Source organism: Opisthorchis viverrini (assembly GCF_000715545.1).
Source record: "Opisthorchis viverrini unplaced genomic scaffold opera_v5_463, whole genome shotgun sequence".
Classification (NCBI taxonomy): domain Eukaryota; kingdom Metazoa; phylum Platyhelminthes; class Trematoda; order Opisthorchiida; family Opisthorchiidae; genus Opisthorchis; species Opisthorchis viverrini.
The window spans coordinates 59,987-86,451 of NW_008752117.1; the positions used below are offsets into that span (position 1 = coordinate 59,987).

General features: G+C 44.4%; 1 protein-coding gene across 1 annotated transcript in view; it reads left to right on the forward strand.

Annotated features, from left to right (window-relative positions):
• T265_11189 (hypothetical protein) overlaps window positions 1–26,465 on the forward strand; it is a gene marked incomplete at both ends in the record, with an annotated part of 86,444 nt that overhangs the window by 8,743 nt on the left and 51,236 nt on the right. The window contains 6 exons of the mRNA XM_009177784.1: window positions 721–846; window positions 979–1,231; window positions 17,434–17,618; window positions 19,372–19,940; window positions 24,768–24,966; window positions 25,941–26,038. Coding sequence (XP_009176048.1) covers window positions 721–846; window positions 979–1,231; window positions 17,434–17,618; window positions 19,372–19,940; window positions 24,768–24,966; window positions 25,941–26,038 — 1,430 coding nt within the window. The remainder of the gene's footprint in view (window positions 1–720; window positions 847–978; window positions 1,232–17,433; window positions 17,619–19,371; window positions 19,941–24,767; window positions 24,967–25,940; window positions 26,039–26,465) is intronic.

Here is a 26,465-nt window from a genome sequence, read left to right on the forward strand (position 1 = left end):
TAGATAGATAGATAGATAGATAGCTAGATAGATAGATAGGTAGTTAGATAGATAGATAGATAGATAGATAGACAGATAGATAGATAAACAGCCAATTAGAAAGACTACCTGGCAAACTGACTGACAGCAGGCATAGACCAATAGACAAAACTATAGGCACGCATTTTGATGAATCGCGGCCAGTCCGCATAAACACAGTGGAGCGAGTGAATCGTAGATCAAACACGTGGAGCGTCCGATGATTGTCTTTAGCATGGTCAGTGATAATCGAGCTTATATTGAAAACCAATCAGTCCAAAAGACAAGCGTTTAACCGATTCGAAACATTCGTGGAATTCATGTTACACCCTCCGACGGAACATAGTGTTTACCACTGACCATGAAAAGAGCACGGGATTTGTCACCTGCTACACTCAAGGTGCTACCTAATTCCGCAACGGGATCATTGTGTCATCAACGAGTTTGGTAGGACTTTTCCACGGCATTGACCTAGGCATGAGAGTTAAGACCCATGTTCAGGTATTCAGCGAAAACGTTAAACGTTCAGTGATGTTCTACGTACTCCAAACTGATGTACAGGAGAATGAATTTTGTCAGTAATTTGCGATACACTGACAGACGAGTGATTTTGTGTAGTTTCCTCCTGTTAGCAAGTAGTCTTGAAGACAATTTCTTCCTATCGGCATTGCAAGTGATGTTTAATTGTCTTCTGGGTTCCAGCCAAATGCTGTAGATCGAAAGGGGCCTGGCCAGGCGCATTTGATATTACATTTTCGACGATTGATGGAGACAGCGACCGAGGAGGAACATGAAGCCGCCTGGCGAAGGCTGCACCGTGAACTTCAGGTTAGTAGTTTCCTTTTTCTTATGGGACTGTTCCCAAAAAATAACTGAAATTACGATTAAAAGCTGCTTAATATAAGAGTGGAGTAGAGGATGCATTCGAGAAAATAATCGGTCATCAGTCGAATGTTTTAGCGGCCGTTTCTTGAAGCTACACAAAAATTAAACGTGGTTCCTTTAGATTTGCGAATCACATGCCGCCACAACTATTCTTCTGACTTCTTTCAGGTTAGCCACATTGTCAAGAAAACGTTTCGCGATATCGTCGTGGATGTGACAACCCACCATAAGCCAACGGTAATGGGTTTGTCCAAGAGGGAGGAGCGCATGTGTTTCCAGGAAGTATTTGATCAATTCCGGACGCACTGCTTCACAAATCTGCAGGCAAGTTGACCTCGTGATGCGCGAAAACAAGGGTGCACAAAGATATGCATCCATTACTAGCCAATGCATTCACCCACGACGTCACGTAGTGTTCATTAGTTGAACATTTTGTAGGCCATTTTCCGTCATAACCCGTTAACACTAGGGCAACTGATGGAAGGTTGAAAGTAAAGTAGATGAATCGGTTCAGTTTAATTCAGTTCAACTCACTTGAGTTCAGTTCAGTTTAGTTTAGTTTAGTTTAGTTTAGTTGAGTTGAGTTCAGTTCAGTTCAGTTCAATTCAGTTCAGTTCAGTTCAGTTCAGTTCAGTTCAGTTCAGTTCAGTTCAGTTCAGTTCAGTTCAGTTCAGTTCAGTTCAGTTCAGTTCAGTTCAGTTCAGTTCAGTTCAGTTCCGATCCGTTCAGTTCATTTCAGTTCAGTTCAGTCCAGTCCAGTCCAGTCCATTCCAGCCAAGTCCAATCCAGTCCAGTCCAGTCCAGTCAAGTTCAATTCATTTCACTTCAGTTCTTTTCGGTTTAGATTTTTTGGGATTCAACCGTAGGCGATCTTCCTGAAATCCCATCAGCCTTGTTTTCTAGATGATCACTTAGTTGGAGCGAACCATCGCTGGTGGTTCACTTGTGTCCCCTGTCAAAACCGAATTTGTATGGAAGCTGGAGCATTTGCCAAAATCTGTCCAATTCGAAATGCGTCTACCTGATGGGCTCCGAAAAGGGGCGACGTATTTTGTTTCGTATAGTTCTCACAGTTTCATTCATCTGCTACGTAGCTGAAAAAATTGGCGTGTCCTCTGCTAGCAATGAAGCAGTTTACATCAAGACGCTTCGCTTTGTCCGAAATTCAGATATGCGAATTCTCACCAACACCTCTCATAAGTGACTTTTTTCTCATCTCGGGTTCAGTATCCGCTCGATATTCAGTGTGCCTGACTGACAATTTTCCCTCCTCTTTTGCATCATAGTTTGCCCATTTTCTCGGGAATGTTTAACTGTGTTGGTGTGCGGTAGATTGAACCTTGTGTGAACACACATTTCTGTTTCATTGGAAGCAATGTCAGGGATTGGTGCAAACCTGTGTTAGACATGCCTGGTTCTCGGTCCGTAGTATGCGTGTTGCATATTTCGTTTGCATGCCAGGACTGATTTCCTAGCTGAGCTTCTGTTATCTTTCTGTCCTCAGGTCCCAGAGGTAGACCAGCACACAACTCAGCTAATGAACTTGTGCCAAGCAGGATACAATCGCGAAATCCTCATTGAGTCTGTCCACAACTTCTGTTCCTAACGGGCACAAATCGGGTTGTGGGATGTTTAAAAAATAAACTGGATTCCAGCTGGTCCGTATCGTGTTTTTCGTGGGTTGTGTTTTTCCATCAAACTGGCCGTCCTAAGATTGTTCGGGAAAAACCGAAAGCATTTAGGTAAAACCGTCGGGATTCTCAGTTCTTGGGGACGCATGAAGACGCCTCCACATATCTGACGTACCAGTGCACGATAGGTGCACAGGGCGAACAAAAATCGGCCGGTCGGCCGACACAGGTAGAACAGTTTCGTTTCGTTTGTCGACCCATACACACACAGCTCAAATTTCAATGTTTCTCTTGATCAATAAATCATGCTGGAGACGCATCATCAAACTTAGCCACATCGACTTTGAATATGTTCTCATAAAGCCCTTTACAACTATATCTGATATTTGGATGAGGACCTTGGGAAGGCTGCGGTTTGTCCAACAATCAGACTGGTAATGAGTCTTTCGGAATTGTCTGTTTTGGCAGTTGTTCTCTTACCACATTGCCAACCTGATGTTGTTGCACCAGATTCATCAACTGGTCGATGTTTACGCACGTGGGACGGGAAGGGACCGACTCCAAGCCAGATGTATCTTGTCCACAATCATTATCCAGTTATTCCAGAAGGGAAGGTTTTGGTACACAACAAAGTGTGTACAACTATTGTAGAAATGAACTGCTACCCATACGATTGCTGAAAAAGTCTTTAGCAACTCACAGCACACCTCAAAATTCTAGGTTTCATTTAATAGGAATATAACATGATGTTCAATTAAAGCAAGGTTGGTAGGAAATCGCAGACGAATAAATCAACGACGAATCAACGCCATCGAGTTGATGAGGTGTGACAGTTGCTTCACATTTTCCAAGGATGTCCACCTTCGGACTCAAGTACAAAATCATTCCGTGCTGGACAGTCATTCTGCCGTTGACCGGAGCTGTAAAACTCTGTATAACATTGTGTTTGTATCGTGTTTTCAATGTTTTATTGATAATTTAAAAATGTCTGTTGTCTCGAACTCTCGTTATTCTGTATAGGGTGATACCTATTCTGCTTTTTCGTCAACAAGACCAGCCCTTTTTGTACAAAACTTGTTCGATTCTGTCAGCAAGTATTTTGCTTGAAAGGCAACGGGTGTCCAGCTTTTGCGACGTGTGACTGACTAGGGTTCGTCCCTTTGGAGTACTGGTAATGTTCTCTTCTACACTGTTTCCGTAGAGGAGAAATTCTGCAAGTAATTTCACTATTTGGAATTGATCAAGTACAAACAGGCAAAAACACCATCAATGTCACATCTGTCCGAAAAGCATACCATACCATTGTTGATTCGACGAATCGTCGATTATTTTTGGAACACACAGAACTAATCTGTACAGAAGAAGTCCAATGAAAAGCACAGGCCTTCTACTAGTTCGTCTGTTTTCATACGATTTGATCTAACGGCGGATGATGTTTAACTGAAAACAACCAAGACACTTCCCTGGATGGATGACTAACTTGTATAACTTCGGCGGATTTTCAACAAACCATGTTGCCTGACTGAGTTCAAATTTCCTAAAACAGTCTCGATTGGTTTCTTTCTCCGCATTCAGGATCGCCGGCTGTTGCAACCAGAATCCTATCTTATCGTGGACGTTCGTTACTATTCCAAATACCTCACTTATGGCACAGCAGGATTAGTTACATAAACTGGAATACACATATGGTTGCTGAGAAGTTTTAGACAGCTGACGACCTGTTTCGCCATTCTTGAGGCTCATCAGTTAGGCACATTTCCTGGGTTCCCATTGGCAATGTGTTCTAGATAATCATTTCGTGGAAGCGAACCATCATTGGCGGTTCACTTGTGACCTTTGTCAAAACCAAATCCGTTTACTAGCGCGAGCATTTGACAAAATCTGTCGGGTAAAAGTAGAACATGAGGTTGACGGAAACTCTCAGACTGCGACTACCTGATGAGCTTCAAGTAGGGCGAGCCCGGTCGTAGATTTACTATGTATGTTGTTTCGTAGAGTTCGCACAATTTAACTCCTCTGCTGCGTAGCTGAAAAGCTTCGCGTTTATTTCACTCGCATCGGACGAGTCTTTATCCAGAATTCCGTTATGCCGATACTCACCAATCCCTCTCACAAATACCAGATTTAATCGCGGACCCAATATCCATTTGACATTCAGTGAGCCTCAGTGAATATCTTCACACTGCTTAGCATATTGGCCAGGTTTTTAAGAGAATGCTGAAGCCTGTTGGTGAACGTTAGGAGAAATCTTATGTAAATACACCTTCCTGTTCGCTTGAAAGCACCCTTAGTCATTAGTACAATACTATGCTCAAAATGTAGGAACCTATGTCCTTCACATGCTTGGTGAATCATTCGCTTCCACGATTAGCTGAAATCCTGTTAACTATCTGTCTTCATGTCTTCGAGGTAGCTCAGCATACAGTTCGAATATTGGAGCTGTGCAAAGGACACGAGGCTGAAATCCTCACTAACTCTGTCCACAACGTCTTTTCCTAACGGACACATCCGTTGCTGCCTGATTTTGCCAAAACAAAATGTATTGCAGCTGATCCGTAACGGGTTTTGTCATCGTCGCGAAACGTGCGTTGTGTTCTTCCTCAAGTTAGCCGTCCAAAGGTCGTTCGGTAAAAAACAAAAGCATTTAGGTAAAACGGTCCGGATTCTCAAACCTTGTTGACTCATCAAAACGCCTCCACCGAGCTGACGTTCCAGTGCACGATAGGTGCACAGGACGACCAAAATTTGGCCAGTCGTCCGACACAAGTAAAACAGTTTTGTGTCGTCTGTCGACACAAATACACTGCTCAAATTTCTACGTTTTTCGTGATCACTCTAGCCGTGATAGAGACGCATCATAAAACTTAGCTCCACCGACTTTCAATATGTTCTCATACAGCCATTCAAAACTTCACCTTATATTTAGATGAGGTCGTTCGGAAGGCCTTAGTTTGTCCAACAATCACACTGGTATGGAGTCTTTTGGGATTGTCTGTTTTGGGCAGTTGTCCTCTTACCACATTGTCAACCTGATGTTGTTGTATCAGATTCATCAACTGGCCGATGTTCATGCGCTTGGGACGAGAAGGGATCGATTCCGTTGCAGATGTGTCTAGTCCAGAATCGTTATCTAGTTACTCCAAAGAAGAAATTTTGGATACATTAGATGCGCAGTAGCGAACGTAAATCAGCACAATGTACAAACCGATTACTATGGGCGGAAGAATAACTGCTTATGAAATGACCAATAAAACGCCATGCGACAACGTAGGCCAGTTGGTCACTCCGTTCATACGCAACAAAATCTGCAAAGCTACGCGTGAAATGACCTGCTACCCATAAGATTGCTGAAAAATTTTCAGCAAGTCACGTCAAGTCTCACACTTGTCATTTGATAGGCGTGTAATATGATGTTCAATTAATGCAAGGTTGATAGAAAGTCGCAGACGAATAAATCAAACACGAATCAACGCCAACAAGTAGACGCGGTGTGACAGTTACTTCACACGTAGCACGGATGTCTATCTTGGGACAAACGTACAAAATCATCCCACAGACTGCGACGGAATAATGTATGTGAAATATGGACTACATTATACAAACATTCGTACACCGTAATGAATTAGTCGCCGTTTGGAGCCAGGTAACATGTTCTCTGGTAGGAGCCTGCGACTACATAACACCAGCAGAAAATACGTCGTCATTCGGTAGTTGGTAGCTTGTTGTGCTGACTGCAAGGAATTGGCGATAAGCAAGCCAAGAAGCATAGATTCCCCGTCCCGTTAACTTTTGTGTTGTGACTTTATGAGAGCCGCAGTCATTCCCCTTCCGTCTATCGGAGGGTATGTGATTCACCCGCGTAATCCACTGGCACCCTACGACAGACAAACACCTGATGGTGATATCAAGCCAAAATCCCAACTTAGACGGCAATCCAATTACTTCGTTCACATACACAATTTAGCAATCGAATGAAGCAAGTTTGTGCTACCAGCTGGTGGAGCTCTTCAGCTACAACAAGTCTTTGGATAAATCTCAGGGTGATATAAAAGGAATGTTGCTGATATATCCAACTACATTTCCTACCCCTGTGCTTTGTGCCAGAAAAGGTCACAACAGCCTTATTCCAAACAAGCGAGTGTGTTCTAGTGGAAAAATTTAGAACAGCCCCCGGCAGACTGATGGCTTTTATTGAACACCTTCAACATCTATCGTGTTCCTGTGAGATGTCTGAACGCAAATCACATTCGGTCGTGCTTCTATGGCGCGCATGAACGCTCATCAGCTGTTGCTGAATTCATTGAATGATTGACTGGCCTGGATGCCTGTCGTATTTCCTATTGAGATATTGGTGTAGTTTTAGGGTCCTATTGGGTTCCGACGCTCCTAGGTTTATCTTCAGGAATCGGACCTACTTGATAGATACAGATACTCTCATCCGCACATTACCCACGTCTTAACTTAACTTCACACAAATAACTTTCTCGTGTATACTGGTCTCCTTCAATTGGATTGTGAATTCTGTTCCGTGATCAGTTGGTTCATTGCCCTCCGTGCGTCCCAAGGATAAATCATGTTAACGATTCCACTCCCGAGGATGGCTAGTGTGATAGTGTGGATGCATGAGTGTGATATTTGATCCAATCGAAATTCCCGGGACAAGCCAAAACTTAATTGGCGCTGCGTTTCTCTAGGCTGCAGGTTAACTAACGTAAATGATGTCTTCGCTTTCCACTATAAGGGACGTTAGATTGAACAAGGTGCAAGGGATTTAACATGTCAGTATTTTCCCGGACTGAACGTGCTATGAAAACGACAGAAGGGAATCATGTAACTTGGTCAACCCCACTCCATATTTGTCTTGGTTGACAAGGGAAATCATAGAACAACTATTAGATTCCCCGGATTGGAATGAGGGCATTGCTTCTGGATATCTCGAAATAGCTTAGTGGGTAGGGAGCGAACTGACTGGTCAGAGGGTTCGCGGTCCCGGCCTAACCCTGTCATTTTGACTGCTCCAGTGTAGAATTGAGGAGTATCTCTACACTCGTTCTTGTTTTGGGTGGCACGGTAAAACCCCTTAATGATTTGTTTATATTTACTAGTTTTAATGCACATGAACACCCGCGGTTCATGTCATATTGCACAAAAGGATGGACAGGTGTTCGTCACGTGGACGAATGAATTATACAAGATAGAACCATTTTCGGTGGTCGTATTGAATGTCTACCAACGTTCACTAACTTTGTAGCCATAGGATTATAATAACGATGATGCGAAATTAAATTCGTCTAGGAATTTTGGATGGTTGTGTCACTTTTGAGAAGCAAGGAAATTCATCGACAAATGTCAGGAAGGAATTGGAGCGACTGATCGGAACCTTTGAGTGCAACTGCAATTACACTGTGCAGCCAAGAGAGTGAACTTGGTGGCCTACATAGCAGCTCGCTATCGACCAAGTCAGCATCACAGTGGATTTATGGCTTGACACTCGAAGCATCGTTCCAATGATTGTCCTCAGGACATCAAGGGACGCCACTGCGGCCCAAGACAGATGACCACAAATATGGAATGTGCTCATGTTATTGAGAAGAGGTGTACAAACGGAGCAGATGAGACCTGATTGAAGGAAATTCTGAAGCACATTTTGGTAGAATATCCTTCGGACCAGGAGGCGTTTAGCGAGAGTGTTGGAAAACACTTTGGAGTTGCATAGAATGTGGGACAGGAGAAATGTTAGAACTTGAGTACAAAGAAGACTTGTACTGGCTTGAAGGGCTCAGAAGGCGCTCTTAGACGGCCCAATACAGCGCAAGTGCTTCTGGCTGTGTCTGATAATACTCACATTCGGAATCCTTTGTTCGAGTTCATTCGCATTCACAAATGTCATTAAGGTGATACTAGTTCGCAGTGGGCGCAGAACTTTGAACCTGATGATTGATAGTCCCGAGGTTGAAACGGAAATATTAAAGTGACAGAGGTAGCTTGCGGTAAAGAAAAGTGCAGCTATAAACCAGTGGTATGAAATGTCCTGTGATAGCGCGAATGTTAACATATGTGAGCTCTATGAAGTCACTGGGCTAGAATGCAGTTAGATCGGACCGCGGAATAACAGACTCAACTCCAAATGCGTCAACAATGGAATTGTTTTCTACACGAAGGAGTTCTAAAATCATGTGACGAATTTTGGGACAAAGTAGATGGAGATGTTTTCAGCTAACGATTTCATGTCAGTATTTAGATCTGGATTTACAGTCAATTTGAATGTATCCTATATTACCGCAGATAACCCACACTTCGTTCGCCTGTGAGGGCATGAATATATGAAACACTTCCGTCCTCGTGATCCGCATTTTCCAAATTTCAATCACCGAAATGGAATTACGATCTGTGGAATGAGGCATTGATGGGTATGTGGCACCAGAATTCGTTCAAAATTTGAATTTGTTGTCTATTCGCATCCACTAATTATTTCATTTAGAGTCGTTTAACACCGCTGCTTCATCAGTGTTTGTTACATGCTTCACATCCTCATACTGCTCACATATTTTCCGAATAGCAACTGATAAGATGAATGTAGAACTCCTGATGCAACTGCGAAGGGCGACACTGGCCACGTTGCAGTCGCAGGGGAACAGGGATATTTCAAAAGTGGAGGAGCTGCAGAACGAATGGACCAACTAGACGAACAGCTTGAACGCATAAAAAAATGCGTTACAGAGGCACGCTCGAAATGCTCAAGGCTGCAAGAGTTTCATGCCTTGCCGCTGCAAGAATTAATATCCTCGTATTCGACCACTTGTATATAATAAGCGATTAGATGACTGCAAATTCTGTCAAGAGCGCAGTATCCGTGGTTGATCCAAAGTGGAAAAATGATGATATTACACCATCTGGGCTTCGGATATTGAGTCAGCCAGACAAACAAAACGAAATCAATTTGAATTACCAAAGAATATTCTCAAAAGTGAGCGCCGTATACTCCCGGTTCTCCGCCTTGACAACTAGTTGCCAGCATTCGCAAAGCAAGCCCAACACCGTGAAATGTCCGGAATGCTCGAGGGAATCGAAAATCTCAAAAACCGAAGGGACAGCTGCAGTCCGTTCATTCAGCCTCAGCTCGCTTAGAGTTCGGTGAAACTAACTGGGCATAACGTGGGCCACGTGCAGTTGGTTCACTGCCAGAAGAGCTGGCAAGGTTCAAGAACTGTGCTGTTCCCGATTCTAAGCGGTCTCTACGGGGGTTCATGGATAAGCAGTATACTAGAGCCAGTTCGTCAAGGATTTCAATGCGGCTTCTGCTCGACTCTACGACTTGCTCCGTCAACATCGGGAATTCTAGTGTACCAGAGAAGCATATGAGGCTTCTGTACGTGTTAAAGCGGGGATACTGGATCAGTAACTGACCAGATGTTCACCAAACAAATGTTCACTGTTGCAACGGACGCTCCTGGTTGCGGTATTGGCACAGTCCTAAAGCGAAGGAATTGAGTTACCGAACTTGCCAGTGGTTTACCGACCAACGCTGAGCAGAAATACTCAACGATTGAGAAAGTGTGTAAACCAACTGTCCGAGTCATGGATAAGTTGTGGCCATACCTGTCTGGACAAAGATCTCATATCGAGACCGATCAAAAACACCTAGGATGGCTACAAAAGTTTTCCGTCGCCGCGTTAAATGGATGGGGTATTGGGAACTGAAAAAGAAACAGGTAACTAAAAAACGTCCCAGAGTCACCCGGAAGCTAATGGACAAGTACCCCGAGATGGCACACACATGAAAAATACGGCTCACTACGGCAGACAGCCTTGCTTTCAGAACGAACAACTCAACAGTTGACAATATTCCCTCATTTGCAAACTAATTTGGTTTTTCGGAAAACACACCTGGAACCAAGCTGAATCTCTCGTTTGTGATATTTCCAAGCAACTGGATTTGCTGCAGAAGGGCGCCGCATGCTTCGGTGGCTACCAAAATCGAGATATCGTGATACATGTATATTTGTAGTGCGCTTCTCATAAGGTTGCTGAAAGTTCGTCGAATGCCAAGGACCGGTTTCCCCTTCTTAGGGCTCATCAGGTAGGTGCAGTCCCCGATCAACGAGTTGCTGGCGGCCAAACGGGGGGGGGCCGGTTCCTAGGGCGTTGCTAGCTCATTGTGTGCTGACCGAAGGCAAGTCTCTCTTCATGCAAGGTCGAAATCCGCGTCTTCTGTTTGATGAGAAAATTGGGTTACGGAGGGTATCATCCGTCTATAATTGGCCGTTCGTCAGTGAGTATCCAGAGACGTTCAGGAAGACGCGTTTAAAATGATAATATGGAGTAGAATAGTTTATTTTGAAACAAGGTGCACGAAAGAGTTTTAATTTCCTGTCCTATTGTCTGCAATTGTGCATTTCGATTTTCCTGATAAACCGCGGCGAACGGCTTCCCTGCATTCACTGGTACATAAATTACAAAGATGAATCCAGCTGAAATGCTTCTTTGTGATCTTCCGCTTCAACCGAATGTGGCAAACAACCTGCTCAGTATTCCAGTTCGTACGATGTTTGTGGAAAGCAATGCGCTGTTGTTTATGTTACATTACTAGTGAAGTTGCTCTAAACTCTTGGACAATACACGCAGGTTCCGCCATCATTCGAGCTCCCGTCAAATTAGAAATCGTGTGCAAATGAGAATGGTTGTCAAAGTATTCTTACTCTAGCTAACCAGTCTCCGCTACAATATACCCAAGAAAATTGCACAAGTAATAGACATTTTCGGAGTACTTTCTCTTTGTCGCTAGATAAGGCCGTCGAATCACAATGGGCTGACAAATTGTAGATGGGGTTTTTCTAACTTCGATCACAACTTCGATCGGACAACTTGAGTCGGATATCTATTCCCGGTTTTGTGAGTTGCGCATTATTGGCGATTCCCAAATAGGATGAAATTGCTTTACAGTGATTCGCGGAATGTCAGTTTAGATTGGGTTCACTTAAAGGACAATTTGAGGAATTGCGGAACTTCTTCCCGGAATTGGTCCGTCGAGTAGGCGGTCAACACGTGACCATGCAATGTTGTTATCCGTTAATGTAGGATGAGCGGCAATATGTCAAATCTTGGTGAGAGCTAATCACACTGCCAATGCGCCGATCGGGACTCACTGGTCAAGTGCTGAATGCACTAGTTGGACGTTCACGGGTTTGGTTCGACACTACCTGGATGTCGTGAGATGCCGCACCGCTGATGAGTCCCAGTAAGGATGAAATGGCTTCGAGGTGCTTCTCAGCTTTTGGGCATATAAGGCCTTTATTTGCATGAAGAAATTTCCACAGAACAATTCCCAGGATTTCTTACACTATTAAACCTGACGCTCAATGTTTCCCTAATATTCTCATGGAATGCGCAAGGAATTTAAACACACTATCTCAGGGGCGTCCGAATAGAATTTCCGTCCAACCCGAAGTTTGCGGCTTTTTTTGGGTATTTTAATCCAACGCTTATCTTTACTGAGGAGAAACACTCATCACCAAACTTATTGATTAATCATATTATAGGCAAATTCCTGCGGATAGCCCGAATGGAACAACTTTGTTTATGACAAATAATAAACGGATTGCGACAAGATAACCTGAAAATGATCGCAGCGAACGGGACTTTGGCGAATACTGCGTAGACAATCGATCGACTACAGTTATTTGCATAGTGCACAGGTCCAGTCGTATCGAATATTTACATTCGACCGGAATTCGGTTTTACACATGAGACTGTAGTCTGAAAAGCTGCCCAAAATCCCTGCATGCGATAACGCGAATGACCGTGAACCGGTATCGCAACACTGTCATTGGCATTCCGTTGCACTAAACAGTTGAATCGCAACGCACTGCGCTTGCGACGGACGAGATACGATCTGCTAACAAGCGAGTTACTCCGACTTTGGCAGTCCGTGGATTCTTCCTCTGGGTTGTTGTATTGCACCCAGGATGAAAGTGTCGAAATTCACTGCTGATTCGCTCACCCATCATTGGGGCTTCCTCTAGTTAATGACTCAACGAAGAGGTTGAGTTCCTTCCGAATTTGCGGCCTTCCAAAATTCCATAAGCCAAATGTTCCCGTGAGACAGTTAGTAGACGGAATAGGTTGCACACCGCATGAACAGGCGTGCTTCTAGTCCAGTTTTTCAAAATCCTTCACCGGAAAATCTTGTGTTTAAAGTAGGAATTCACTTGACTTCGCCAACCAAGTAGCCGGTGTCACTATTGATCTAGATGATATTTCTATTAGTTCCGATGTGAATTCTTTTTGATCAAATGTTCCAAGAGGGGACTATTCAGCAACAAGCAAGTGACATTTATTAACATAAACCATCTTTTCAGAACGGGCGCAGCTAACGGTAGATGAAGTAGTGGATGGTATAAAAGCATGTCTGAATCTCACCCAATTCGCTTTTGGCCCAGTGGTTTATAATCAATAACAAGATTTAGGAATGAAATCTTCAATACTCTCGGTTTGGGCAATCATATTTACGGAAAAACATTTGAAGAGAACTTTAGCCGGATTGTCATATCCACCTAAGATATTCTGGCCGTACGTTGATGACACTTTCGCCATGATGAAATGAGAGAAGGATAGTGAGTTTTACAACTGTCTGAATGGACTGTGTCTACGGATCCAGTTTAGTATAGAGATTGAGTCAACCTCAGGTACACTGGTCTTTTTAGACTGCATGGCGCATAAGGTGTGGGGAACTAAAGACCACAGTGTACGAGAAGACACCCGACACTGGGGCAAATTTAAGCTACTCGTCCGACCATCCGAAATCGATATACGTTTGCATTGTCCCATCAAAGTTCAGGTGTGTAAGGGCCCTGTGGACCCAGAATCTGATCGCACAGCGGCTAAAGTTGAAACAAACAACTATACTCGGAGCAGTGGATACATGGCTCGCTTGATAAGGCGTCAATTGCGAGGAGTGTGGGTACCGGTGGAGAAACCTAACAGGGTAGGGACAGGACCACTGTTATTCCGTATACAGCAGGGACATCCGAGGTCGTTCGAAGAATTCTAAACACGGCTACCATAAGCGTAGCTCTCCTGAGAGGAAAATACTGCGCTCTGCACTAACGCGGTTGAAGGATAGCCTCTCAACAAACAGAACCAAGGACTTCCTCTACGAAATTAAGTACAAAGACTGCACCAGGACAGACGGCCAGGGAGCTGCACATCAGAATCGGAGAGTACAGTAGAAAAATTAGCAGACTGCCTAGAAACGCAGATGAACATCTAGCGTTACTGGAAGCTTTGTCGATTGCGGAAAACTTGCTTGATATATTTAGAAAATGTTGAGGCGAGGACCATGGTTCACGTCACAGAGACTGATAGCCGAGGCCGAAGAAATCACCAAGTATATCAGTGTTAACGGAAAAAACGGCGTTGAACTGGCAAGCGTGTGGAGGACGGCTTTAAATCAGTCGAGCTAACGCGTGTTGGTATGCGATCATCAGTTGGATGAGTAGTCAAGTTCTGAATTTCACTTGGCCTAAACGCACACGCGGGAAATAATTCTGGGAGCACAAAACCCCAAAAAGACCGGGGAAAATCTACTAGTGCCAACCGAGGTGAATCATCAATCGAAGCAGCAGGAAGTGAAATATTAACGAAACAAATCCGGTTAGAATTCATTTGAAACTCCTTCAATCCACCAAAGTACGATTCGGACAACCCTAGTAACGGACAAGAGTCCGAGTTCACAGTCAACACTGATCTAGTGTGACGATCTGCAGTAGGCTCACTGATAGGTTGCCCGCCTTTCTTGTAACCTGGCCAACTTGGCAACCTGCTCACTTGATCTGAAGAAAATTTTGTGTCCAAAGCGAAACGTTGCCGAAAAAAAACTACCGATTTCTTACTGAACCCTTCTGAAACGTATAACATCTCGCTTATCATGTAATGTGTTCACGTTCACGCTGTTTGATACCAACTCAGCACAGAACGCAGTGTCTTCCGAGAAGTTGGCAAATGATTGAATTGTCAATTGAATGAGTATTAATTTGAAGGATAATTTTTCGATCTAGAATTATCTAAGCTGATGAGTGAATGGAGCAAAAATGACCTTTACGTGGGTTTTCAGGTAGCATAGATGAGGACTTTGGATGGAATATGTCCTGTCAGCAAACAAACACTTCACAGAGGTTCGTAGATCACCTCATCACTGAAGTTTATCAAGTCACTGAACTTTGTCTACCGTTTCACCGCCGAACATATGGGGCAAGAGACAGAGGATGACTTCAAACGGTTGAAAGGCGATGCAACTTTAAGGGGAGTCCGATGTACGAATAAACACAGTGATTTCACAAGTAAGCTTTTGTGTATGATGCGTTGCACCATGATGTTTCCCAAAGGTAGCTGCTACAAAAGCGTTAAAGGGAGCAAATATTCAGCGGTGCGATAACTAACTAACGCCACGTGAAAAAATTAGCACATATAAGGCTTTGCGATAACTTATTTCACCGCGGTCACCGATGTAGTTACGGAAATTTTGGGAAACTTGCTAACGTCTGAATTTGAATACCCAAATTGGTACACTAATTCGCCTACTCAAACATTGTAAGTAGTTTACGATGATACAGTTGAAGTTTAGCTACTTAGGCAACAAACGCAAGGTCTTATCGAATTTGCAAAACGATAAATCTGTCGCATAAACTTTCAGTATTTTCCAGGAAGGCGGCAAAAATTACACAAATGAATGCCACCGAACTCCCGATATCTGGTTGGGTAGTAACCACCACCGACCCGTAGTCATGAGACCCTGGTTTGAACATAGAGTTTCAGAAATCGTGTTTATTCGCAGCCCCAAAAACTCTCGCAAAGATCGCAGTTTTTCACAGGTCTTCTTCGAAACCAACTCAAGTTGGGGCCGCCGCAAAATATGGTTGGTAGCTGATTTCATTCGCGTTCATGTCAGTCTCTCTCCAGGAACAAGATCAAACTTCATCTCATCCGCAGAAAATTGCTTCATGAATTTGCAATTGGCTTAGAAGCTCAGGATGATCAGGTGGTCGATACTTGAAGTCACCGACTGTGTTTTGAATCCAGCCTTTCATGCCATTTTGTGCGAAAAATTTCAAGGCTGTTTCAAATAATCTGAGGAAAGCCCCCGCTAGATCAGTCTAGTAAATTTTGGGTCAAGGACTGCTGATCAATATTGTGACTAGCTCTCAGTTAGACTGGATATAGCGCCAATCATCCTTCAATCACAGAAACCAAATAACATAGTCACATAGTGTTGACAGGCTCATCGAGTGACGACTTATCAGAGGAAACATTTAGTCATCTCACAAAGCTATTGTTCCTTTGATCTACTTATGGATTGCTGGTGAAGTGAAGGCATTCGCTGCGGAGTTATTTATTCGGAAATACCAGGAGACCTGCAACAACCATTGAACATGGGAACAAAATTCTAATCTGCATTTTAGTTAAAAAAACTGGGCCCCGATCTTCACCCGAATGACCCTTCTTGAACTTTCCTGGAGATTCATTAACTCCACATATTCGTCGGTTAAATCCAAGCAAATCTTACAAAGTGGCTCCACGATTTCCGCAACAGATGTCCCTTTTTAATGGACGCAAAGCGAAATTGGACGAATAGCATATACTACACGCTTGCCTCCCCTCAGTAGTATCACCGTTACACACCTACACTCCATAAAGCTCGTTCGCATGCCATCGATGTTCATTTACATCCGTCATGTCGGCTACTTGCTTGCGAAGCTGCTTCCCATTCACTACTTTCGATGCCCGCCCATCTCGAATAGTATAGACGTTCCCTCGGTGCTCGGTGACAACAAACGACGCTTGCCATCGACTGCCCAGCTTCCGCGACCCCAGTCCACTCCTTCCAAGATTCTGGTGATCCTTTCACTTTACCTTCGTCCCTATGTGGAAGGTTCGGACCTTTCTACTTGCCGTTTTCTACCTAGTCCTTTCCTGAATGGCGGTCAATTTTTCTCGAGCTCTCCTTCTTTTTTGCTCTAGCTCCTCCGTCCCCCGGAGACAAGCGTGTTGCCGGCCACAACCCTGATCAATCGGAAAGCGCGGATGTCGATCGTACATAAGCATAAACGGGGACTTGTCTGTGGTTGACTTTGTGGTAGCAAGATGAGCTAACAACACCATCCGCAAGTTCATTTCCCTGTCACCTCCGTTAGCCGCGAGCCACTCCTAACTCGTTCGGGTACTCTAACACCCAGGTTCTGTGAGCAATTCCTAAACACTTCGCCCTCGAAGCAAGGACCCTGGTCGGTTAGGATCATTTTTGGCACCCCATGGTTGGCCAAGGTTTGATGCATTACTACTCAGCCGATCGTCGTCGCCCGCTGATTCGGCGTGGCAGCCGCCTCGATCCATCGCGACATGTGTTCTGTCATTATCACGATGTATTGGTTCCCACTGGTTGTCACCGGAAAGGGGCTAATTACGTCAACTAACCACAACTCGCCGATTTCTGAGACAGGACTGGGTTCCATGGGATGGGTTGCCCCTGTCATATCCCCTTTCATTAGTTCACAACGCTTACAGGACGCCATATTATCCATCACCACACATCTCATTCCGGACTAGCAAGCCCTCTGTCGAAGAAAATCGTATGTCTTGGTGCACCCAATAATTGCCATCTCATGGCATTCAACGATGAGATGCCGTCTCAAGACGCGAGATATCACGGGCAGCAAAACATCCGAATCAGGGGCGTTCCAGGAAATTATGCCAGTTTAATTCAGCTTAAGCCAATCGAAGTGACTCTCAAACGCTTCCAATTCTTTGTCTCCCTCTCGGTTCTCAATGTTCCTTCGATCCAACAAAGCGGCTGCAACCGTTTGTAACGCCGGATCCAGTCGTTGGCGTTGCTGCAACATTCCAGGATCCAGTTCGACAATGAGGCGATTGGCTCCAATCATGATCTTGGAGGCCAGATATTCAGCTTCCGGCCTTGGCAGCCAACCGGCCAAGTGGTTCTCCTTCCCGGGCAAGTGCTGGATTGCAACCGGAGTGCCCAGCATGCGAGGTTCCCGCAATGACCTCTGTGGTCCTGAATCCACTCTAGGGGTTTGTGATCGGTTTCGACATGAATCCTTTGCCCAAGCAGATATGGTCTCCACTTATCCAGGGCCTATACGATCGCTAAACATTCCTACACAATGATAGAGTACTGCTGCTCAGCGTTAGTCAGGACGCGACTGGCATATTCGATAGCTCAATTCCTCTGCTTCAGGAGTGCGCCAATACCGCGATCACTGGCGTCCGTTGCAACAGTGAACATCTCTCCGACCTTGGGAAGTTTGAGGGCCGGCTGCTGATCCAACATCCGCGCTTTGACACGCTCAAAATTTTCATGTGCTCTTCCAGTCCATTAGAATTTCCGATTTTGACCGAGCAAATCATACAATGGCGCAGCGATCTTGTTGAAATCCTTAACAAACCGTCTGTATTAGGCTGTTCGTCCAAGAAAGTGCCGTAGAGACCGCTTTTACTTGCGAACAGCACAATTCTTGATCTTTGCCAAATGTTGGGCAGTGTGCTAACTTCTCCCTGACCCACTTCATGCCCCAGCAGTGTCACCGATTTCCCAGCGAGCTATGTTTTGACTTCATTTATCCGCAGGCGAGTCTCCGGGATCCGCTTCAATACAGCTATTAAGTGAACTGCGTGCTCTGATTCCGATTTGCTGTACACGATATCGTCTCCGTACATGGTAACATTCTGGAGTCCATTCGTTACACGAAGAATCAAGCGCCGGAATGTGAATGGATCCCTGGACAAACCAAACGGCATTCGTCTAAATTGATATTGGATGTCCCCAACCGTAAATACCGTTTCCTCACGGTCCTCCTGCTTGATAGGTAGTTACCAATATGCGGAACGCAACTCAAACACAGTAAAGTATCGGGAGTGCTGGAGGGAATCGAAAACCTCTGCAACCGAAGGCACAGCCACAACCCGATTTACGGTCAATTCATTCAAGCGCCGGAAATCCACGCAAAATCTTCAGTTTCCGTTCGTCTTCCTTACAAGCACAACTGGGGAATTGTACGTACCATTGGCTTTTTTGTTTATGCCATTCTTCAAAATCTTCTGCATCTGTCTATGGACCCCCTCGACTAGATGGAGTGGCAAAGGACGGAAGCCATAAGGTCAGAAGCGTTCTGATGACGGAGGAATTGCGTTCCCAGTCCACGGGCAGAAGCCAAACGGATCCTCATCGCCCGTAAACTGTTCGGAACATTCCTCGACCACGGCCCCTTATTGAAGACACATTACAAGACGGAAGTTTTCGGACACACAGCCTCTCACGACAGTGCCTGGGTAACCCTCAAGCTTGATTGCGCCATACATTGTCACCAGCCTTCTGTGCTTTGTGTCAATCACGGGATCTGTGTCCTTGATAAAATTAGCTCGTAATATCGTCCGCTCTACGTCCGGGTTGATCAAAAACGCGTGCTGCACGGACTTGCCGCCAAGGCGTATCGACAATCCGTCAAGCTTCAGTTGATATCCACCAACAGCTCTCACAGCTAGCGCGAACGGTCTGCGTTCAGCTTGGTTCCTTCTTTGCATCAGCGATACGCCTGCTCCTGTATCATACGAGCATAACTCCTTTTTCTCGTCTACGTTGACAAAGGCTTGTATGGTAGCTTGTGTCAGTGCGCTAATCGCAACCCACCCAGGAAAAGAGGAGTACTCTAAAGTTTTATTGTGTACAAGCGATCGGTTACGAGGACACTGATTCTTCAAGTGGTTAAGCTTGCCACACATGTAGCGCCGGCTGGTTCGAGCGTGCCTCCGCAATTCCGTCTTTAAGGCTGCCAGCTGTTCGGAGAGTTGGTTCTCTCTGGTCGGCAGTTCCTCCATTGATGAACCGTCCCGGTTCTCCTGCAACTGCAACGTCGACAGTGGTGCCTCGATCAGCTCCCGGGACCAGACGCACCAGCTCCTCCAACCGCAACTGGAAAACAAGCGCGGACTGCACATCTTCGACGAACTGATCCGACAGCAACTGGTGTCGCGACACTCCGTCCAGCGCCGGCAAAGCGCGATCCAACAATTGCTGCAGGCCGGCAAAGAACACGGTCGGGTCAGATCCGGGTGGCATCCTGGCCGTCTTGAACCGCCTCATAGCCTCCTGGCGGCTTGTGGAACTCCGATGCCAAAACTACTTTTGCGGCTGCCCAGTTCACCTTCTGAGGGCCTAATCTGGCCGCATCCAGGGACGCCTCCGCCCAGCCCTTGCGGAGGCTCTTCAGGGCTGCCAGCGAACCCTGGTCGGTCTCCAGCCCGGCAGCCTCGGGAACCACCTCAAAGTCCTCCAGCAAGGTCCAAACATCCCAATCTTGAAAGAATTGCGGCCACGGGATCAACATCCTTATCCCGGTCATGGAACCAAATGAAAGGAGGAAGGCCTTTGATGCGGAGTTATGCCAAATGTCCAGTTACAGACCATTGAACATGGAAGCAAAACTCTAATCTACATCTTAGTTAAAAAAACTGGACACCCATCTTCTATTGAACAACTCTTCTTGAACTTTCCTGGAGATTCATTGACCCCACTCATTCGTCGGTCAAATCCAAGCAAATGTTACAAAGTGGCTCCACGATTTCTGCAACAGATGTCCCTTTTTCAATAGACGCAAAGCGAAATTGTAGGAATAACACATACTAAGCTCGTGCCTCCCCGCCGTAGTATCACCGTTACATTGGTAGTATGAAGATGTCGGGACAGTTCCAATTGCGATTTCGTCCAGTTAGTAAAATAGTCTATACCGCCAAGCCGAGAGGCGCGCAAACCTACCTCACTTCACGAATCTCCAGGAGGAGTCATCCCTGCAAATTTCCAGATACCAAACACTTTGCTTTGGTGATAATATGTATGCCGATACCGAACATGTACCCTAAGACTCCATGATTCCTGGTTATCAGCAGCTGAAAATAAGTCTATTGACAGATCAATTGAAAAATGTTCTACTCCGATTGAGAAGTCATCATTCAAATATTTTTGGTAAACAACCTGTGGATTTATTGTTGGGCAACGTTTCACTTTTGACACATAGTCGCGCGTCAAACCTGCGTCGTCAAACCTAGTGGGTGAGTATGTAGTTTCGTTGGATTTTAGGCCAGTCGGGGAACCAGTCCGTGAGGTTTCTTATGACTAACCGACTTGATCAGTGCTGGGTGTTCTATCTGATATTCCTGTTTGTTGGCTATTGGGGATGACTAACATTTACGGTAGATTGTTTAGGGGAGAATCTTGCTTCGTGATGAATACGAATATTCCGCCCTGGCATTTTCAGGCTAGGTTTGTCTGATGGAAACTTCCTCTTGGGCCAGTTTCAGATTCCATTTACCGGTGTTCATCAAAGTTTCCGGTCCCATTGGTTTGGATATGAGGCGAGGAGGTGGTAAATTGGATCTAACTCTGGTTGGATTTTGTATATTTGGACGCAGAGAGCACTCCACACGTTTTCAAGTTCCACATACGCCATTCTTTTCATGCTAGGACCCTTGGCGATTTTCACCGCCTAGACCACCAGTCGCTGTGGTGTAAGTCCTGAAACCTCATCCCAGAATGCCCACATTTTCTAAATCTTTCCCAGGCCTGTATATAGTGCATGTCCTGCCATTGCCGTATCTTTGACTATCGCCTAATATTCATCTGTTTCACGGTTGTCAAATAATGGAACGTTTATGCTCAACGGTTCTGATGTGCATTTCCCTTGCTGTCTACAAGCCTGTATAAATCTTTGTACACTCGATACATTTTACTTTGTACACACAGTTCTTAGTCCCATCAACCCGAAGCTGATCCTTCGAATGCACCAACACCGAGCGTAAAGTCTTTCCCTTCTGGAATGCTACTCTGATATTGGCCGTATTCAGTAGCCTTTTGATGACTTCAGATGTCCCTGTTTTGTATGGAATGGCCGCTGTTTAGCAAACTTGTGAGTAGTTTCTTCTATGAAAATTTACTGCGATATCTCGAATATCTTGTCAACTGAAACATGAGGTGGCCTAAGTGCAGCACGTTCATTTGAAGAAACATCATATCTGTTGGGTTTCTCGTGAAATCCAACTTGATTTGCATATAACTGTATTTCTCAAAACAGTCCAATTCTAGTTCAAGTAGAACATACGGTTGACGAAAACTCGGGGGACTCACCTACCTGATATGCCCGAACTGGAAGGGCGAAACACGTCGTGGAATGTCGAAGGGTTTTCATCAACCTCTTTAAGAAGTAAATTTAGGTCAAGGTACACAGTGCAAGGACAACCAAGTACGTAAGTTTGAGAAATTGCGTTCTCCGACTTGCCGTTCTGGAAACACCACAGAGGGGAGTTGGTCATCTACTAGCTGTTTGAATGTAGTCCATTTATCAGATGGGCTCTCCGGTGAAGAGGAACATGTTCTGGAATGGCTACTGGGTGTAAGGCTTTGATGTTACCACTAATACCCGTCTTAGTTGCTGCTTGCGTAAATCCATCATGTATCTCTAAATGTATCATGTATCATGTATCATGTATCTCTAAATCGCTTTTCTACCTCAAATTGTGTTGCTCTTCGGTCAATCTCCACTGTACACTGTGATCTCACTCTATCAAACACTGTCGAATCAACACAGGCATTCAAGGTTATTCAAGGTAATTCAAGGTTTATTGGTCTAAAATGCAGTTAACTTTACAACGACGATAGGGTGGGCGTATATATACAAAGGGAGGCTGAGTATTCACATGGGGTTAAACAGTTCCAGATTTGGTTTCGACATAAGGTATGCATCTAAATTGTTTTTGAAAATGGTTAAAATCGGCGAATGCACAACATTGGGAGGTGGGGAGTTCCAAATGAAACACACATGGACCGAAAAAAGTTCCGTCGACAGTTCACCCTCGAGTGAGGTACTGCAAGAGAAAAGTCATGTCTCCTGCCCGTTCGTGGTCGACGTCGGACAAAAAGATTTTCGTGCGGATGATTAGGTGTCTTCAGTGTATTATATGTTAGAATTAGGTTTCCTCTGATGCGCCGATAGCAGAAGTCAAATAGGTTTTGAGTGGCAATCCTGCCTTCGTATGGTTTCTTATGCAATGCATTTACCAGCTTCGTGGCTCGATGATGTACTCGTTGTAGAAGAATTTTGTCTTTTTGAAGCCATTGTGACCAAGCTGGTAAAGCGCACTCCACGGTTGGTCGGATGAAGTTATTAATTACTCGGGGCAGTGCCAGTCGATTGAAACGACCGAAAATCCGTTTTAGGAGCGACAGGACTTGCGAAGTCCTCTAGTAGTCAGCTGTGCATTGCAAGGAGTTATTTGAACAGCTGCTAACCCACACGCCCAGATATTTTTCTTCACCAATCCAAGAAAATATTTGTGGACCCGTCGTATAGTTATGTGCAACGGGCTTCCGTACACGGAGCATTTTACATTTTTGCAGGTTACACGGCAGCCTGTTTTACATTGACCAATAAAAAAGTGTATCGAGAGCTTTTTGCAATCGGTGACTGCATTCAATCGTGCGTATGCTTGAGCATATCTTGATATCGTTCGCGAATAAAGTGCTTTTACTGCTAACGAGCTCGGATATACCGTTTACGGCGCGTCTGGATGCCCAACGAATCAAAAACAATGCACGAGCTTCTAACTAGAATTTCTGGTGGCCAGTCGATACGTAACTTGGAGTTTCAGGTATGCAGTGGTTCTTTTAACCATTGTTCTGTGAAAATTTCCCCCGCTTTTGACATACTTTCCGGCCAACAAATCAATGGTTACGCTGGTTTCCTCGTAAACAATGCGGCTTATCCGTCGTTGCCGGCGCATGTGGACGAGCGAGCCTTTAGTCGTACAAACGTTGAGCACCGGGTTTAATGCTCCCATTCGACAGCTATTTCGTACTGATATTTAAACATTCAGGCGGATCAGGCAAACCCAAGGAGTTGGTATTGTGTTGATCAACTTCTTTTTACTAATATAACTAGTGGTATGTTGCTACATGTCAAAACTTTCCGGGTTCACCTAGCTGATGGAATCCGGTAGATGAGAACTCCGAGACCCAGTTTATGCTCGACAGTGTGGTGTCTCGAATATGAGGATGTTATGCATGTCGAGTCTCTTGATGCGCTGAAGTTTTCAAAGGAGCCTGTTCGTGCCCACTTCCTTGGAACGGATGCGTAAAATGCTCAAAGCATTGTTTCAAATTACCTATTGCATTTTATTACATGAAAACCCTGCTAGATCAGTCTGGATGTCGTTCCTTCATTCGCCCATTGAACAACGAGGTGACAGTTTGGCTAAGAACTGCTGATCAGTAGTGCAATTAGCTCTAAGTTAGAATGGGTATAGCGCCAATCATACTTCAATCACAGAAACCAAACCCCATGGTCGATTAGTGTTGACAGGTTCCCCGACTGACGACTCGTCAGAAGAAACTTCCAGCTACCTTATAAAACCATTCTTCCTCTGATATACTCATGGATTGCTGATATAACGGTGATACTACAAATAAGACAGGCATCAGAGCGATATGTTCTCTTCCTGTAAATTCGCTTGAAAAGTGGGATATTTGCGGAAGTTGTGGACTTGGGCTTGCTTGGATTTTGCTTGCACTTAAGCACCACTGAATGGGTAAACAGGTACGTTCAGCAAGTCACGTTGAAGTGAAGATGGATGTTCACTTTTTGTAATCAAGTCGCACGTGAAACGTTTGTTTTGGTGTCCAATAGTCTGTGACTGGTCAGGTCGCATTTTTTAATGAATTACTCCGCAGCGAACGCCTTCTTCCTTTCACTGATAATATGAAGAGGTTGAAACAGTTGCAATATGGATGCACATTTTCACAATGAACTTTTATTACAATAAGCCGTATGAATGTGTTCATGGACCAAACAATTTTTAAAGGTACTCATAAAGCCACCAGATACGTGAAAACAATGTTATAGACTTAGGCTGCTGCTCAGTACCTCGTGAAGGGCATGAGCACTCAACAACTTGAAAACACCACAAATCACCAATGTGCACGCATTGATGAAATTTGATTGCACAAATGATCAGTCATTGAACAAGCTGATCAAAATGGCCGATCATTCGATGATTTGCATAAACTTTGCACTACGGACATATTGGATTTCTGGTGGATACCTTTTTTTCACATAATCGCCTTATATTTGTAAGGCAAAGTTCAATTACCTGGAGTCGCACGGTATCAAATTCCAGGCATATGAAGCTTCAAGTAAGCCTGACTATGATTTGCCGTTGTTCGCTTCTTATTGGGTTCTTGTTCTGCATCGACCACGTTGCATGGTTGGAAGCCGTCGGCATCCACATTTGGTCATCTATATTCAGCAATAATCCGTCAAAGAACTGGGTTGTCCTTGCGGCTGGTACAAACACATTGGAAAATTATCGACATCAAGTAGGCCTCAAACGTTCACCAAAATCCTGTAAGAAATGGTTTTCAAAGTGGAAGGTATCAATATGGGTCCCCCAAGCAGTTGTGCCCCACATAGTGTTCTCCATGGCTGCGATATTTCACTCGAACAGGCGGTGAATAATGATTTTGTATTTTTGTTTTTGTTTTTTTATTTTGTTTGTTTTCCTCAGTATTTTCATGTCGTATAACTAAATTTTGTTTTTTTTGGGACCGATTTTCCAACACTAATAAACTCAGATTTTACTGAGGTGCATATTGCGATTTACGTTAATTGGAATCCGATTTTCGTCACTTATTAATTTTTAATATGGCGTTACGTTAGGTGAAATCACGGACTGCGAGTGGAAGGTATGCTGTTGTATAAAACATGAATTCGATGGTTTTCAAACCACCACTTATCATCTGACCTGACATTGTAGCTTCATCATATTAGAGAAACGCTCTGGGGTTCCGCAGTACCGTGGCTTAGAGGGACGTGTCGTATAAGCCGGTTCTACATCTTGGTAAAATTCCTTTGTCCACTTGTCCATCATTTGCATGGGGTTATATGAGAATCGAATTGAAAATGTTACATGTATTGAGTGCGTTTTTATCCGTTCTTGAGTTTCACTGGGTGATAATTTATTGCCATCGAGTGTTGTCACAATCTGGTTATTTATCTAGTTTACAAGCGAACGGCAGTTTCGGCCACATTTTCGAAGTCACGGGATACCAAGGCTGTACTGCTTCGGTGGGCAGGTCGCTGTTTGGACACTTGACTGAATGTGAAACTTTGGTTCACACGGGCCCGTCCAGAGTAGAATCTTGCTTCCTATTCATGGAATAATACATCCAAACACTGTTGGGATAACTGACACTCCATCAAGTATGGATACACACTGTGCTTGCCTATTTTGCCTCCATGCCTCGCTCTTGCTGTCATTATAAATTCACTTGTCATTTGTGTTCTCATTCAGGCGGACGTTTACCACGCTTATCAAGTCGTGCGGAAACACAAAGTTCCACCGGAGAATATAATTAACTTCGCCTACGACGATGTTGCAAACAATCCCAAGTAAATATCGCTTACAAATTTTCCCTATATGATAGCAACTGGAGTATGGGATACGCTTTTTTGTTTGACTTTAACAGGTCTCATTTTTCTACCTTATTTCTCATGTATATAAGTGATAAAGTCGAGCCGCAGACAATTATGGGGTTTCATGCATTATTTCAATTGGCACACGAGTTTTAATTTCGTTTGATGCCTTCCTTTGACTACAGACGCCACAGAACCCTGATATAAACAGCACACCGAAGATAATTACGATGATGAGGATGATAATTACTCGTTAATCTGCTCGTTTCAGTAGCCTGAAATAAATCACATTGATATCTAGATGTCGTTTTAGTGCACTAGCCGGGCTATGATATTGGAGCAAATGGTAAGCAGAAAATCTAGTAAGCTAAACAATTTGCAATGCTATCGGAGAGAAGAAAAA